Source organism: Lampris incognitus, chromosome 13 (assembly GCF_029633865.1).
Source record: "Lampris incognitus isolate fLamInc1 chromosome 13, fLamInc1.hap2, whole genome shotgun sequence".
NCBI lineage: Eukaryota > Metazoa > Chordata > Actinopteri > Lampriformes > Lampridae > Lampris > Lampris incognitus.
In genome coordinates this window covers 46,979,740-46,996,606 of record NC_079223.1, presented here as the reverse complement: position 1 = coordinate 46,996,606, position 16,867 = coordinate 46,979,740, and the positions used below count along the sequence as shown (strand labels likewise).

Below are 16,867 nucleotides of genomic sequence, written 5' to 3'. Positions count from 1 at the left end.
TTCCTCAACTGAATTAAATGGCGTCTCAAAAAAAAGGCAGCCATACTACTGAAGGGAGTGGCAGGAGGAAGGTGGTTAGTGGGGCAGCCTGCCAGGGGCGGCGCTTCTCGTGGTGACGCTCCCTGACACGTTTCCGCTGGTCCGGCTGCAGGACAATTAGCTTTAGCTGGCGTCCCCTGGATTGACGCCTTTATTTACTGCCTGTCTGTTTATCTATATGTACAGTTCAACGCACTGCCGGCGGGGACTGCATTAAGGAGCATGCGCAGTATCTCACCGCACCAGTAGGGGGCGCAGGCGGATTATATACAGCCACAACCCAGCGACGGAGAAGACCCACAGGCACACCGCTGACCACAGCAGCGAAGCAGTGGGAGGTTTAATGTGCAGATTTATGCCCGTTTCATTCCGGTCTGTGTGAGATATGTAGGACAGTCCGATGCTCTGACACACACACACACACGCACACACACGCACACGCACACGCACGTGTTTTTCAGACGGATGAGAAATGGCATCATTACATAAAACGCCCGGATGAAGACGCCGATGGCTTCCGTCCGCGTGTTGCCCCCCCCCCCCTCGGTGCTCTGAGTTTCCTGCAGACATCTGCTTTCACTCCCAGACAAGTCGTGGTCAGGTCACCCGGAAGTTACCTAACACAGGGGGTCAAAGGTCGCTGTGGGGTGACTCTCTCTGTCTCAGCTAGACCCATCAGGCGCGCGGGAAGATGTTTTAAGGAGGGGGCTGCCAACTAGAAGGCAAAGTACTGGGGCGAGCCGCTGTGCCAATGCGCTACCGTAACCATGGCAGCAGGTTCACAGTTAGCCAGATACGTTTTGGGTACAAACTGACACTTCATGCGAATGATCGGAAATAGGCCACGAGACTAAGAAACCCGGGTGCGAGAGTCTGCTGTGGAGCAGACCTGAGGGGCTCACGAGCCACGCCCCTGACACTATTTTCACCACCCAGAAGGGTGATGTGGGGGGGGGGGAGGTGGGGGTGGGGGGGTCGGTGAGGAAACGATTCGGTTGAAATCAGCTTTATTTTCTACCATTGAAATAAACACGTCTAGCCAGGTACCAGTCAAGTCCGTGTTATTTGTACAGCCCAATACCACTAATTACTAATATGCATCAAGGGGCTTCACAGCAACACAACATCCTGTCCTTAGACCCTCACATAGGATGAGGAACACCTCCCTAAAAAACCCTTTAACAGGGAGAAGACATGGGAGGAAACCTCAGGGAGAGCTCCAGAGGAGGATCTCCCCCCCAAGACGGACAACGTGCAAGGGATGTTGCGTTTACGCAATTTACACAATACAACACTGAAAGAGGATAACACAATTATAACGGACGAACACAATGAGGAGGATGCCAAGCATCCACCCGTCCATCATTCGAGCCGCTTGTCCTAATCGGGGGTCGCGGGATGCTGCAGCCTATCCCGGCAGCCATAGGGCGGAAGGCTGGGGGACACCCTGAACAGGCCGCCGGGCCATCACAGGGCCGCCACATTCACGCCCAGGGACAAATTTAGTACGGCCGACCGTGGGGGGAAACCCGAGCCCCCGGAGGAAACCCACGCAGACACGGGGAGAACATGCAAACGCCACACAGAGGACGACCCGGGACGACCCCCGAGGTTGGACTACCCCGGGGTTCAAACCCGGGGCCTTCTTGCTGTGAGGCGACCGCGCTAACCACCGGGCCACCGGGCCGCCCAGCCCCCTCTAACAAGTGAGCAAAATAAAGCGACGTGACTCCTGGAACTGACGCCAATGATCCTGACAACCAATCACGATCAGAATGTCTGGCAAAAAAAGGGGGATTAGGATTTCTGCCCTAATTGTGCAGTCCTAGAGGAAAGGCAGGGGGAGCAGGAGGGCACAGATCATACCAAATGACACATACTGGGTAGGAACCTGTGACGTTCACACTTGTGCTGCTGCTCGACATTGAGCGGCAGGCAGCACAGTCCCCTGGTTCCGAGAGACAACAGGAACCAGCCCCGCACCGCCCCGCACCGCCCTGCACCGCCCTGCACCGCCCGCACCGTCTGCTCCGTCTGCTCCTCGAAGGCATCAAAGGTCTCTGATATTCCTCCGCTTTCGACACATCCCTGCTCCCAACTCCCACTCTCTCCCCGCCTTTTGTGTAAAGCTTTCTAGGTTCCCTTCATGTCACAGAGGCAAGTTCCCCAAGCCGAACCCTCACATGGCACACCCTGCCTTTTCTCTACCGTCTGTCTGTCTGTCTGTCTGTCTGTCTGTCTGTCTGTCTGTCTGCCTGCCTGCCTGCCTGCCTGCCTGTCTGTCTGCCTGCCTGTCTGTCAGCCTGCCTGCCTGCCTGCCTGCCTGCCTGTCTGCCTGCCTGCCTGCCTGCCTGCCTGTCTGTCTGCCTGTCTGTCTGTCTGTCTGCCTGTCTGCCTGCCTGCCTGCCTGTCTGTGTCTGCCTGCCTGCCTGCCTGCCTGCCTGCCTGCCTGTCTGTCTGTCTGCCTGTCTGCCTGCCTGCCTGCCTGCCTGTCTGTCTGTCTGTCTGCCTGTCTGTCTGCCTGCCTGTCTGTCTGTCTGCCTGCCTGCCTGCCTGCCTGTCTGCCTGCCTGCCTGCCTGCCTCTCTTTCCATCTCCCGTACACGCCCAACCACTTTGCCACTGCTCTTCCTCCTCCTCTCCTCCTCCTCCTCCGTCTGCTGGCAGGCGGCAGCAGGTGTTCCAAGCCGCCCTCTCCCCTATAGAGCAGCAGGGTAGCCAAACTGACAGATTTGCTTCAAAATACTTTATAAATGTGGGGGATGTGTTGCTGATGACGTGTTAAAATGTGCTGAACCATGTATAGAACTGATTTGCGGCGTTGTTGAAGCTGTTTTATACACTTCGCAACATGTTTAATCGTACAGAATTGGCTGGGTGGTTACTGATAGGTTTCCTGGGGGATGGGTATCCCAGAACACAGATTTGAGCTCAGTTACCCGCCACTTTAAGACCAGAGAGAGCCCGAGAGAGGAAGAGCCCCTCCGAGCCAGGCAGCGTGTGCAGGGGCAACCCGGTCTCGCCAGTCTGATACACACTGAACACAATATTACACGTTCACATTACATGCAATGCATACGCCAAAAAGCCGTTTTGTGTGCAGATGATACGCCAGTCCTTTCCATTAACTCCTGTGGAGAGCTGATGCGTCCGAATACCACGCATCACCTTGAATGGTCATGACGTCACCAGCGAGGTTTAGTTCACCCAGTTCACCAGAAGCGGGGCCATCCACAACCAGGGTCAGAGTTAGGGTTAGGGTTAGGGTTAGGGTCAGGGTCAGAGTTAGGGTTAGGGTCAGGGTTAGGGTCAGGGTTAGAGTTAGGGTCAGGGTCAGGGTTAGGGTTAGGGTCAGGGTTAGGGTCAGGGTCAGGGTCAGAGTTAGGGTTAGGGTCAGGGTTAGGGTTAGGGTCAAAGTTAGGGTTAGGGTCAGGGTCAGAGTTAGGGTTAGGGTCAGGGTCAGGGTTAGAGTTAGGGTCAGGGTTAGGGTCAGGGTCAGGGTTAGGGTTAGGGTCAGGGTCAAAGTTAGGGTTAGGGTCAGGATCAGAGTTAGGGTCAGGGTTAGGGTCAGGGTCAAAGTTAGGGTTAGGGTCAAAGTTAGGGTTAGGGTCAGGGTCAGAGTTAGGGTTAGGGTCAGGGTTAGAGTTAGGGTTAGGGTTAGGGTCAGGGTCAGGGTTAGGGTTAGGGTCAGGGTCAAAGTTAGGGTTAGGGTCAGGGTCAGAGTTAGGGTTAGGGTCATGGTCAGGGTTAGGGTTAGGGTCAGGGTTAGGGTCAGGGTCAGGGTCAGGGTTAGGGTCAGGGTTAGGGTCAGGGTCAGAGTTAGAGTCAGGGTTAGGGTTAATAAAATAACTAAAATACTACCGTTAACACCATGAGTTAATTCCAGAGGAGATTGGTTCCCCTGCTTACCTGCGTGTGGATGTCCACGCATCCGGTGAACTGGGCGAACTGAGCCTCGCGGGCGAACTGAACCTCGCTGGTGACGTCATGACCGTTCGAGGTGACGCGTGGCGTTTGGACGCATCAGCTCTCCACGGAAGTTAAAGGGAAGCACTGGCGTATCATCCGCACGCAAAACTGGATGTTGGCGTCTGCACAGCACGCAACGTGGAAGTGTGCTATCGAGTTAGTTGTACGCAGATGGTGAGACGCTGCACTTCCATATTCAGAGACTCTTCTTCTCTGGAACAGGAGAGAGAGCCCCTTCTCCCACGCACGGACCACAGCCACCGACCACACACACACATGTCCGGATGTGTGTGTCTGTCTGTGTGTGTTTGCTCGAGTTTTCACGTGTGTGTCTTCCAATAGTGCCAGAGTGGCTGGACGGAGAAGCGTTTTAAAAGCGGGGCGCAAAGCTTAACATGACTGAGGAGAGCTTCTGCCCAGAAGAGCCATGGAGACGAGGGGTAAGAAGGGTGAGCGCGAGTCACTAGACAGGCATGGACAAATATGGACAACAGAGGAGAGAGAGGGAGAGGAGGAGGAGGAGGATGACGACGAGAGAGAAAGGACGAGGCAGAGCAAGAGAGTTTTATGGAGAGGGGCAGGTGGAGACAGTAGGGTTTTTTTTTCATCATCTGTGCATCAACTGCAAAAGACAAACCGAAGCAGGTGAAAACACAAGGAGAGCGTCATAGATGCAAAGCACAACTGTTGTGTGAATATAAATGTGTTGTCCAGTATTGACTGCACGTTTTGAGTAGCCAATTGGTTATTTCGTCCTGACTGTTACAGTTTACATTGACATTGTACAACAGACGCCTTTGCAGCGTTTCAACGGAGCTAAAGTCAGCTCATCTAAATCACGTTTGTAGGGCTCAGCCCTATTTCCCCTCATGGATTGATATAGTTAGGGTGAGGGAGCACAGACACACTCCTGCTTTTAGCTAACCAACAACCCAGCAAAGCTAGCTGACATCAAACACACAAAAAAAAAAACTGTCATCTAAAGCAGTGTTTCCCAACCCAGTCCTCAAGGACCCCCTATCCTGCAGACTTTCTTTGCAACCCTGAATAGGTACCTGTTTGTAGTTATTCAACCAATCAGCAATGAATTATGTAAGGCGTTGCACACCTTGCATAATCAAGTGCTGTGAGATGATTGGTTGAGTAAGTACAGGCAGAGCTACCTATGCAGGGTTACAATGAAAATCTGCAGGATAGGGGGTCCTCGGGGACTGGGTTGGGAAACGCTGGTTTAAAGATTGGTGTGTTTGAGCAGGTTAAGGGTGATAGAACACGTCTGTTGATGGAGTTTCTGTGAAATCCTACCTCGAATGAAACCACATGGACAATACCAAGTGATAGAATATGAGGGAGAGGCTGAGAGAGGATAGTGGTTGGGGTGCAAAAGTCAAGTCAGGTCAGGTCAAGTAGGTTTTATTTGCCCCCAGAGGGGCAATTGTTGTGTAGCAGCGGCAACACTTAAACATACAAACACTCCACAGAACACACAAGGCAAATAGATACAACATGTAGTGAGGAGAACCAAGCCAACGAAAAGCAACGCAAGAGTAAACGGTGTTAGCAGTGTTTACCAAGGCGGAGCTGGTATTACCTCTTACTGCGGGAGTATAAGGTGGAGCTGGTATTACCCTTACTGTTGGAGTATAAGGTGGAGCTGGTGTTACCTCTTACTGCAGGAGTATAAGGTGGAGCTGGTGTTACTTCTTACTGCTGGAGTATAAGGTAGAGCTGGTGTTACCTCTTGCTGTTGGGGTATAAGGTGGAGCTGGTATGACCTCTTACTGTGGGGTATAAGGTGGAGCTGGTGTTACTTCTTGCTGCTGGGGTATAAGGTGGAGCTGGTGTTACCTCTTACTGTTGGGGTATAAGGTGGAGCTGGTGTTACCTCTTACTGCTGGAGTATAAGGTGGAGCTGGTATTACTTCTTACTGTTGGGGTATAAGGTGGAGCTGGTATTACTTCTTACTGCTGGAGTATAAGGTGGAGCTAGTATTACCTCTTACTGCTGGAGTATAAGGTGGAGCTGGTATTACCTCTTACTATTGGAGTATAAGGTGGAGCTGGTGTTACCTCTTACTGTTGGGGTATAAGGTGGAGCTGGTGTTACCTCTTGCTGCTGGGGTATAAGGTGGAGCTGGTGTTACCTCTTACTGTTGGGGTATAAGGTGGAGCTGGTGACCTCTTACTGTGGGGTATAAGGTGGAGCTGGCATTACTTCTTGCTGCTGGGGTATAAGGCGGAGCTGGTGTTACCTCTTACTGCTGGGGTATAAGGTGGAGCTGGTGTTACCTCTTGCTGTTGGGGTATAAGGTGGAGCCGGTGTTACCTCTGTCTGCTGGGGTGTAAGATGGAGCTGGTGTTACCTCTTGCTGCTGGGGTATAAGGTGGAGCTGGTGTTACCTCTTGCTGCTGGGGTATACGGTGGAGCTGGTGTTACCTCTTGCTGCTGGGGTATAAGGTGGAGCTGGTGTTACCTCTTAATATTGGAGTATAAGGTGGAGCTGGTGTTACCTCTTGCTGCTGGGGTGTAAGATGGAGCTGGTGTTACCTCTTGCTGCTGGGGTATAAGGTGGAGCTGGTGTTACCTCTTACTGTGGGGTATACGGTGGAGCTGGTGTTACCTCTTGCTGCTGGAGTATAAGGTGGAGCTGGTGTTACCTCCTGCTGCTGGGGTATAAGGTGGAGCTGGTGTTACCTCTTGCTGCTGGAGTATAAGGTGGAGCTGGTGTTACCTCCTGCTGCTGGGGTATAAGGTGGAGCTGGTGTTACCTCTTACTGTGGGGTATAAGGTGGAGCTGGTATTACTTCTTGCTGCTGGGGTATAAGGTGGAGCTGGTGTTACCTCTTACTGTTGGGGTTTAAGGTGGAGCCGGTGTTACCTCTTACTGCTGGGGTATAAGGTGGAGCTGGTGTTACCTCTTACTGCTGGGGTATAAGGTGGAGCTGGTGTTACCTCTTACTGTTGGGGTTTAAGGTGGAGCCGGTGTTCCCTCTTACTGCTGGGGTATAAGGTGGAGCTGGTGTTACCTCTTACTGCTGGGGTATAAGGCGGAGCTGGTGTTACCTCTTACTGCTGGGGTATAAGGTGGAGCTGGTGTTACCTCTTACTGTTGGGGTTTAAGGTGGAGCCGGTGTTACCTCTGTCTGCTGGGGTGTAAGATGGAGCTGGTGTTACCTCTTGCTACTGGGGTATAAGGTGGAGCTGGTGTTACCTCTTACTGTGGGGTATAAGGTGGAGCTGGTGTTACCTCTTACTGCTGGGGTGTAAGGTGGAGCTGGTGTTACCTCTTGCTGCTGGGGTATAAGGTGGAGCTGGTGTTACCTCTTTCTGCTGGGGTATAAGGTGGAGCTGGTGTTACCTCTTGCTGCTGGGGTATAAGGTGGAGCTGGTGTTACCTCTTGCTGCTGGGGTATAAGGTGGAGCTGGTGTTAGCTCTTAATGTTGGAGTATAAGGTGGAGCTGGTGTTACCTCTTGCTGCTGGGGTGTAAGATGGAGCTGGTGTTACCTCTTGCTGCTGGGGTATAAGGTGGAGCTGGTGTTACCTCTTGCTGCTTGGGGTATAAGGTGGAGCTGGTGTTACCTCTTGCTGCTGGGGTATAAGGTGGAGCCGGTGTTACCTCTTGCTGCTGGCGTATAAGGTGGAGCTGGTGTTACCTCTTACTGTTGGGGTATAAGGTGGAGCCGGTGTTACCTCTTGCTGCTGGGGTATAAGGTGGAGCTGGTGTTACCTCTTACTGTGGGGTATAAGGTGGAGCTGGTGTTACCTCTTACTGTGGGGTATAAGGTGGAGCTGGTGTTACCTCTTACTGTTGGGGTATAAGGTGGAGCTGGTGTTACCTCTTACTGTGGGGTATAAGGTGGAGCTGGTGTTACCTCTTACTGTGGGGTATAAGGTGGAGCTGGTGTTACCTCTTACTGTTGGGGTATAAGGTGGAGCTGGTGTTACCTCTTACTGTGGGGTATAAGGTGGAGCTGGTGTTACCTCTTGCTGCTGGGGTATAAGGTGGAGCTGGTGTTACCTCCTGCTGCTGGAGTTTAGCAGGGAAAGGCTGAGGGAATGAAGGAGTGTTTGTATCTATTGGTTTTGACTGCTGGGTATTTGCAGCGGGAACCGGAAGGCAAGGTCTGAAAGTCGGGGTGCGGGGGTGGAGGAGGAGGGGGGGGTGCTGTCAGACAGGATGGATTTTGCTTTCCTTCGCATCCGTTTGTTGTATAAATCAAACAGGCGTTGCTGCTGCGACGCTGCTGCGCACCTTGATCCCCTTTGTTGGCGCATTTTAGAGAAGACGTCATATCCGGCTCAATAAAAGCTCCGTAGAACCAAGTCAGCGGGGACCTGCCGACGCCTGGCTAAGTTGGCGTCGACATATTTCTTACCAATGAGGATTATAATGTTAATTTGAAAAGAAAACTTCATTACAAATGTGTAGTGGTTATAGGGATACACAATTCCCCTTATTGAGGAACGTTTGTTTACAGCTGCTGTTTTCTCGGTTCGCGTTCACAGTGACACACTTCCGCTGCGCGGGCTTTTGGTTGTCGTCGTTGTGGTGAAGGAATAAATGGTGCACGTTGCGTAGCCGAAAGAGAAAATTGTCACGACTCCTGACGGAGCTCCTCTACAAAAGCTTATATTTCTAGATGCACTTACTAAATCAAATGCCGAACAAACGTCCTCCTTGTCATTTAGGGTCAATTTCGGGGTGGTAAGACGTTACGACAGTTACCGTAAAGCGAATACGGAAGCGCTGCTTTACGGCAGTTGTAGAGGGAGAGCGGGAAAGAGACGCCGCCAACATGTGGACGTGAGTGTGTTACAGAGAGAACAGAATGAAGTCCATGTTTGTTCAAGACATCCATCCATCCGCTTATCCTGCTCTCGGGGATGCTGGAGCCTATCCCGGCGGTCATTTGGGCGGCGGGTGGGGAGACACCCTGGACAGGCCGCCAGGCCACCCCACCCACACAACCACACCCACACACACACCTAGGGACAATTTAGTACGGCTGAGTCACCTGACCTACATGTCTTTGGACTGTGGGAGGAAACCGGAGCACCCGGAGGAAACCCACACAGACACGGGGAGAACATGCAAACTCCACACAGAGGACGACCCGGGACGACCCCCGAGGTTGAAAAACCGTGGGGTTCGAACCCAGGACCTTCTTGCTGTGAGGCGACCGCGCTACCCACTGCGCCACCGCGCCGCCGTACGTAAACCATCGCATACCAATTGATCCAGTGATGGTTGTCTGCCGCCAGTGTTTCTCAACCGGGGGTCCGCGGACCCCTAGTGGTCCGTGGTGTAATTGCAAGGGGTCCGTGAAAATAAAATATCTTTAAAAAAAAGATCCTATGACGTTTATAGAAATAGGATTATTTTACTCAAATGTGACTGAGACCTTTATCTACCTAAACTATAAAGGGTGACAGGACTTTTTTCCTCTAATTACATCTGTTTCACAAGTGTAATCTATTGTATTTTAATAAGAGATCTCGCTCCCGTTTGCATTGTTAAAAGTTACTGCATAAAAATCCTGTTGTTACATATATCTGAAAGTTACTGAATACATATTCTGTTTTGTTACATATATCTGAAAGTTACTGAACACATATTCTGTCTTGTTACATATATCTGAAAGTTACTGAATACATATTCTGTTTTGTTACATATATCTGAAAGTTACTGAATACATATTCTGTTTTGTTACATATATCTGAAAGTTACTGAATACATATTCTGTTTTGTTACATATATCTGAAAGTTACTGAATACATATTCTGTTTTGTTACATATATCTGAAAGTTACTGAATACATATTCTGTTTTGTTACATATATCTGAAAGTTACTGAATACATATTCTGTGTTGTTACATATATCTGAAAGTTACTGAATACATATTCTGTTTTGTTACATATATCTGAAAGTTACTGAATACATATTCTGTGTTGTTACATATATCTGAAAGTTACTGAATACATATTCTGTTTTGTTACATATATCTGAAAGTTACTGCATAAGAATTCTGTTGTGTTAACTATATCTAAGTTACAACTGAAAGCTCTTATTTTTGCCCCAAAGAGTGAATAAATGCTATAATGCAATTTAAAATGCAGTTTCTACTGTTTCTATCAAATTGCAACCCCCCTCCCCCAAGATCAGGTGGAGGGGTCCTCAGGGTAGATCAAAAATACGCAGGGGGTCCAGGACCCCAAAAAGGTTGAGAACCACTGGTGTACACGAGCCTCCATAACCATGTTCCACGGTGTCAGGAGTAAAGAGTGCCAGAGGACGCATCGGGATGGCGACGTTTAGTCCCCCAGGGAGCTTTTCCTCTGATAAACCAAATTGAGCAAGGCAGGAGCTGTGCAGGTGTATACGAGATGGGGTGGAGAGCATCTGTAAGTCCTTTGTATTTACGGAAGACAGACGCCGTAACGACTTTGCCGTCGCAGGGCAGAACTTTGACGGGTATTTCACCCCAAAGAGGGACGTCGTCCATGGGCGGATGTGCTTCTTCATCAGCGTGTGCAGAAACCCGGGGGGGGAGAGCAGCGAGCTTTACCAGAGCCCTGCATGACGCGTCTGAGCACCGTGAGTTCGGTATGTCGGGAGGAGACTATCCGCGACCGCGTCGTCGTTGGATGTTGGACCGAGAACACGCAGGCAGGCTGCAGCTGAGGGAAGACCTGACTGCCAGGCAACTGGTCTATATGCCGGCCTGCAAGGTGAGACTGAGACTGATGGGACTGTACAGGAGGTCTCGCACACACGCAGCAAATACAAGAAACCGCGAGGGAGGCCAAACATACAACAAATTAAAGGAAACTTGGCAAATGCGGTAAAATACAACAGCGTAAAGCTGAACAGGAGATCCACAGGCTGTTACCGTCACAAAACGAGGCTTCTGGCCTGAGTGTGCAGGATTAGCAAATCAGTGAGTGAAGCAACGGAGCAAAAAGACCAGCCATCTCACTTTTGGGGCTCAGTGTGAACAGCGGTCTGTACAGCTATTTCGTGGCTCAACTCCTGCAGAAATCAAAATTAACACATACCAGACGCTCAAACAAACAGACAGCTAGAGCCTGCAGAAATCCCACTCAGCGGTCCTGGAGGCGAGCTGCTGTGACTTGTTTGATTCTCGACCACTGCAACCTACAAAGGAGAGACATACTCACTCTCAGCCCACGTGGTCCATGGCCACACAGTCCACCACCAACTCGGCCAGTCTTTGCCAGTATAAATGAACCTGGTGAGGAGAGTGGATGAAGCAACACACAAGGGCGAACACCAACCGGTACATGGTGCACATGGAATACTAAAAACTGAACGTGTGACGACTGAAAGACAATGCTGCACGTCGGGGGCCTTTTCCAATGCTGCAAAAAAATAAAAGATGAACCACAGAGAATGGAGAACAATAGTGTCATCGAGCGTGTGACGCAACCTACTGAATGGTGTGCAGCCCTGGTGCCTGTTTTGAAGTGGAAACACGGCCAAAGCCCGGATCTGTGTCGACCTGAAAAGGCTGAATTAATCGTTGAAAAGAGAACAGTACATACGGCCTGCTGCTGATGAGATAACAGCCAAGCTAAGTGGCGCAACTGTCTTCTCTTCCCTGGGTGCTACTAGTCGGTTCTGGGAAATCAGGTTCAACTTCATCTTTATTTGTCCCTGAAGGGCAATTAGTATTGCCGAATTAAGCGCAACATAAAAACAAGCATGAGATCACAGACAGCCTCAGCAACACCGCATCAATGAACAAGCATAATTATCGAAACAGCAACAATGATGACTATCCTGTCATCCCCACGCATACATTATGCCCAGTATATGTTTAAATCTAGCGGCGCGGCGTCACAGTGGTTAGCGCGCTCACCCCACAGCAAGAAGGTCCTGGGTTCGAACCCCGGGGCAGTCCAACCTTGGGGGTCGTCCCAGGTTGTCCTCTGTGTGGAGTTTGCATGTTCTCCCCGTGTCTGCGTGGGTTTCCTCCGGGTGCTCCGGTTTCCTCCCACAGTCCAAAGACATGTAGGTCAGGTGACTCGGCCGTACTACATTGTCTCTAGGTGTGAATGTTTGGGCCCTGTGATGACCTGGAGGCCTGTCCAGGGTGTCTCCCCGCCTGCTGCCCAATGACTGCTGGAATAGGCTCCAGCATCCTGCAACCCTGATTGGGATACGCAGCTTGGATAATGGATGGATGGATACTACTACAATCAAAATACAACAATAGCGGCAACAACATAACACTGGTCAACACAATTTTTCTTGCATGGGGTTTTTCAACGGGTTCTAGCTCACTTTTGGGTGCTGAATCCAAATCTGGCATTAGTTTTTGCCTATCACATCAGGTTTTTGAACTATGAAAAATAATTATTTCTGAGAAAACAGCAATTTTACACTCGGTAGTTAAAGAAACACTGTTGCATTAGAAGATCGATAGATGCAAAAATGATTACAGTGAATAAATAAACACTCAGCCTAGCATGAAATTACTTAGGGAATGAATAGGGGTCATTTTTACCCCCGCCAAGATTGCCAGACTAGATGGTCAACTTTTGTAAAATCCTGAATAAGGAGCATACAGATAGCACAAAAACTTGATGGGACAGAGCAAATCTGAGCTCGGGTTTGGATTCAGCAGCCCAAAAACAGTTTCCAAAGTCCATGCAAGAAAAAAAACTATATTTTTGTAGACCAGTGATAATCAATGTAAACATCATCCTACAAGCAGGTCTACCTGATGAGCAAAATACGTCCTCCCTTGGTTGAGGAGAGTAATGGCTGTGGGGATACATAAGTTTTGTATCTTTTTGTCCCCCTGCATCCCGCCAGTGGCTCACCACATTCATAACCCCGTTTGGCAGGTTCTGATTCAAGAGACTGCCTTCCCGCATCACCAGTCCACCTGAACTCTTCCAGGTGGAACCCACATGAAAGTACATGGGCACTAGGGTTTAACTCCTCACGAGTCAGGCTGTTTTGAAAAGGACCATTTGATCCATGAGATCTGTTTGACTCCCTGACGAAGGCTTGATGCCAAAGTACATCGGAGTTTGTTTTATAGGTCTAATACGACAAAGCCACAACAATCAAAGACATTTCAATTTTCAAAACAGAGTGCCTCAGAGTTCTCTTGTGATTTTTATGTCTGCATGTATCCCCATCCAAAGAGCACCACGAACAAGCTCTACTTGAGTCTAGGAAGTGCTCTTACTCAAACATTTTTTAATCAACAATCTAGGCGACAGGCATGGGTGCTAGGCGACAAACATGGGCACTAGGCGACAGGCATGGGCACTAGGCGACAGGCATGGGCGCTAGGCGACAAGCATGGGCGCTAGGCGACAAGCATGGGCGCTAGGCGACAAGCATGGGCACTAGGCGACAGGCATGGGCGCAAGTTAGGTGACAAACATGGGTGCAAGTCCATGAATACTGGGTTGGCATCCAGCGCTTTACATGTGCCTGGAAGGGCATCCAACATAAAAAATTTTGCCAAATCAGTGTGCAGATTGAAAAGAGCCATACCGGGTCGGTCGAGGCCTGGGTTAACAACAGCTGACATTATTACTGTGCCCTCATAGGGTACCGATGGATACTATAAAATCCACTGTGGCGACCCCTAAAAAACAGGGAACAACCCGAAAGAAAAAGAAAAAGAAGAAGAAGAATCTATACTCGTTAATCTCGTCAGCAAGACAGTGCTTGGTAAATTCATTGAGATAGAAACTGACTCACCGTGCGGTACAGTTTGTGAAGGACTCAATTTAAACGCAACTAATTGTATGTTAAGGCAAAAAACAAACAAGAGTTTTATGTTTGGATTTAAAGGATTCAACAGACTGGTTGTCTGATGGCAGCAGAGGTGGCACAATCAGGTCAAGAAAGTGAGTCCTAACCATGCATTTGCTCCACTTATGTACTTAACCACTTGATTCGAATCAACCCCACTCTTCAGCTTGATAAGGTAATGAAATCAGCTGATTTAGTACGTGGGTGGAGGAAATACTTCGGATCTATACATTCTCGACCTGGATTTGCCATCACTGGGCAGCAGCAGCAGGGAGGTTATTCCATAAGAATGGGGTTCGATAGGAAAAGGCCCTGCCACCAGCTGACTTCTTTTTAACCTTGGGTACACACAGGAGCCTTGCGCTTTGAGAGCGGAGAGCTTGAGATGAAATGCACGGTTTAAGCAGATCAGACAGGTAAGATGGGGCCAGCCCATTTAGGATTTTATATGTCAGCCGAAGCACCTTGCATTCTGATCTCAGAGCCAATGAAGGGAGGCAAGAATTGGTGTAATATGGTCAATTTTCTAGTTTTAGTTAGGATTCCAGCAGCAGCATTCTGAATCATCTGAAGACTTAGTACTAGCATGTGGCAGACCTGAAAACAGAATATTACAGTAATCAAGTCTGGATGAAACAAATGCATGTATTTTAATACATGCATTTAATACATGCATGTATTTTAATACATGCATTTGTTTTTTGCATTTGTATCTGCACCAGCCGTGGACAGAAAAGACCAAATCTTTGCTATGTTACATAAGTGACAAAAGGCAGTCTTGGTGATTTCTTTAGTGTGCTTATCAAAGGAAAGGATGGGATCAAACGTAACACCAGGACTTTTGGCTGCCACACTTTTATACACACCACAGACTTGTCGAGTGTGACTGTTACTCGTCTATGTCTAGCAGGGCCAATGGCCAGCATCTGCTAAGTCTTATCCAAGCTTAAAAGGAGGACATTTAGTGACATCGAATTTTTCCCAGCAGCCAAGCAGGCCTCTAAATTAGCAAATTGAGCACGATCGTCAGCCCTCATAGGAACATACAGTTGAGTATCATCTGCATAGCAATGAAAATTTATTCCATGACTGTGTATAATTCGGCTAGGAGGCGATATACGGAGAAAAGTAGAGGGCCAAGAACCAAGCCCTGATATATGCCATATTTAACACCAGAGAATTTCGATGTACTATTATTATAGCAGACACACTATGCTCTTTCAGATATAAAAAAGGATTTAAGCCAAGAGAGGGCTGGGCCAGAGGCACCAAAATTACAATTTATTCTGTCTAATAATACACAGTGGTCAACGGTGTCAAAGGCTGCACTGAGGTCCAGTAGTAGAAGCACAGAAGTGGAATCAGAGTCCATAGCTAGTAAGATCGTTCATCACTGTGGTCAGAGCAGTTTCAGTGGAGCGACAGGCCCTGAAAGCCGATTGAAAAGGTTCATACAGATATTTTTCTTCTTTATGGGTTGAAAGTTGTTGATACACAACTCTCTGTAGTACTTTAGAAAAGAATGGAAGATTGGAGACTGGTCGATAGTTGTCAAGAGAACCTGGATTGGGGTGCATTCTCTAAAGTAGAGGTTTGACCACAGCTGTCTTAAAACTGCTGAGGGCAATGCAGTAGTAAGTGATGAATTAACAATGTCTAGCATTGTAGGTCCCAGACAAGGCCAGAGGACTTTAAAACGTTTTGCTGGTAAAGGATCAAGTAGGCAATTGGTTGGTTTAGAAGCTGACAGTTGCTGAGTGAACTGTGTGTGTGTGTGTGTGTGTGTGTGTGCGTGTGCGTGTGTGTGCGTGTGTGTGTGTGTGTGTGATGGCCTGGCGGCCTGTCCAGGGTGTCTCCAGCATCCCCGCGACCCTGATTTTCCAGCGGCTCAACCCCAACCCTTCCACGGTGCCGTTTTTTTGTTCAGGCTGCATGATGCCTATCCCAGTCACCCTCTGAACTCCTGCTGGCTACTAATACACTGTTTACAACTAATGGTAACCGGTATTTGCGAATGACAACTTCTCCCCTTTTCCAGCAAAGCAATGCAGATTGTGTACTTCTACCTTTCTGCAACATGCTCCACATTCCCGCTGGTCTAAGCGTTTTCTGAGCCAATTAGCTCAAGCGACTCCATTGTGCGTGAGTTAGATTCAAGGAAGGGTCACAGAATAATGAATGCTTCTGTCCGGTGGTGCTGACTATCAGCTAGTCACAGTCTTCAGGTGGCAATAAGAAGCTGGCTAACCGGTGTGTGTAAACCTGGCTCTCACCCCCCCCCCCCCCCGCCCCCAGGGTTTCTGGGCAAACAGCAGATGGAAAGCAGAGGCTACCGATGCAGGGTTACAATGAAAATCTGCAGGATAGGGGGTCCTTGAGGACTAGGTTGAGAAACACTGTCCTAGAGGATAAATTCTGAGTCTCATTACCAGCCAGTCAGACTAGCTTGGTCTAGTCAGAAAGGCCCGAACTGAGGAAGCCTCCTGGATGAGAGGCGAAACGTCTTCACAGATATATACCAAGTCCAGTTGCACTTGATTCATCTCCTTTGGATACCCACGACCTGGATGAACGAGAACATTCACAGACAGGTTATTTGGAGAATAAAACCCTCTTTGACGACAACGTGGTTTGAGAGTTCTCAGGCGTGCGGGTGAAGACTAGAGTTCCTCGTCGTCCTCCAGAACTAACGCAGAAAACCGCACAAGTCCAGTGGTAATCTCACCACGGTACATCCTCCCATCCAGGAAAGACAAATGAATTATGTTTCTACTTAAACGCACAACGCGGGCTGCAGGTTTGTTGGCAGGGTGTCCGGGTGGTCGCTGAACCGGAAGGACCTAGAATTCCCCGTTTATTCTCATTCAGCTCTCCCTCTTCTGATTCCTCGCCCTCTCCTCCAGCCGTCCTCGTTAAATGAGACTGGCCACTTGACAACCCCCCTCCCCCTCCTCCCCCATGCCTTACGAGCCCGGGTTCATGTAGCATCATTAACAGTAGCTCTGATCATGACAAGGGGACCACTTACGCTAAACTACTATAATCACCGACTCTCCT

The 16,867-nt window shown here is 49.3% G+C and overlaps 1 protein-coding gene across 5 annotated transcripts in view; it reads right to left on the bottom strand.

Moving 5' to 3' along the window:
* The window catches only part of LOC130122614 (Kv channel-interacting protein 2), a 190,077-nt gene that overhangs the window by 79,093 nt on the left and 94,117 nt on the right, over positions 1–16,867 (bottom strand). For 2 of the 5 annotated variants that reach the window (XM_056291548.1, XM_056291552.1), the window contains exon 2: positions 12,109–12,116. The exons of the other annotated variants lie outside the window; for them this stretch is intronic. In XM_056291548.1, the coding sequence (XP_056147523.1) occupies positions 12,109–12,116 (8 nt within the window). The remainder of the gene's footprint in view (positions 1–12,108; positions 12,117–16,867) is intronic. 5 annotated transcript variants of the gene reach the window in all.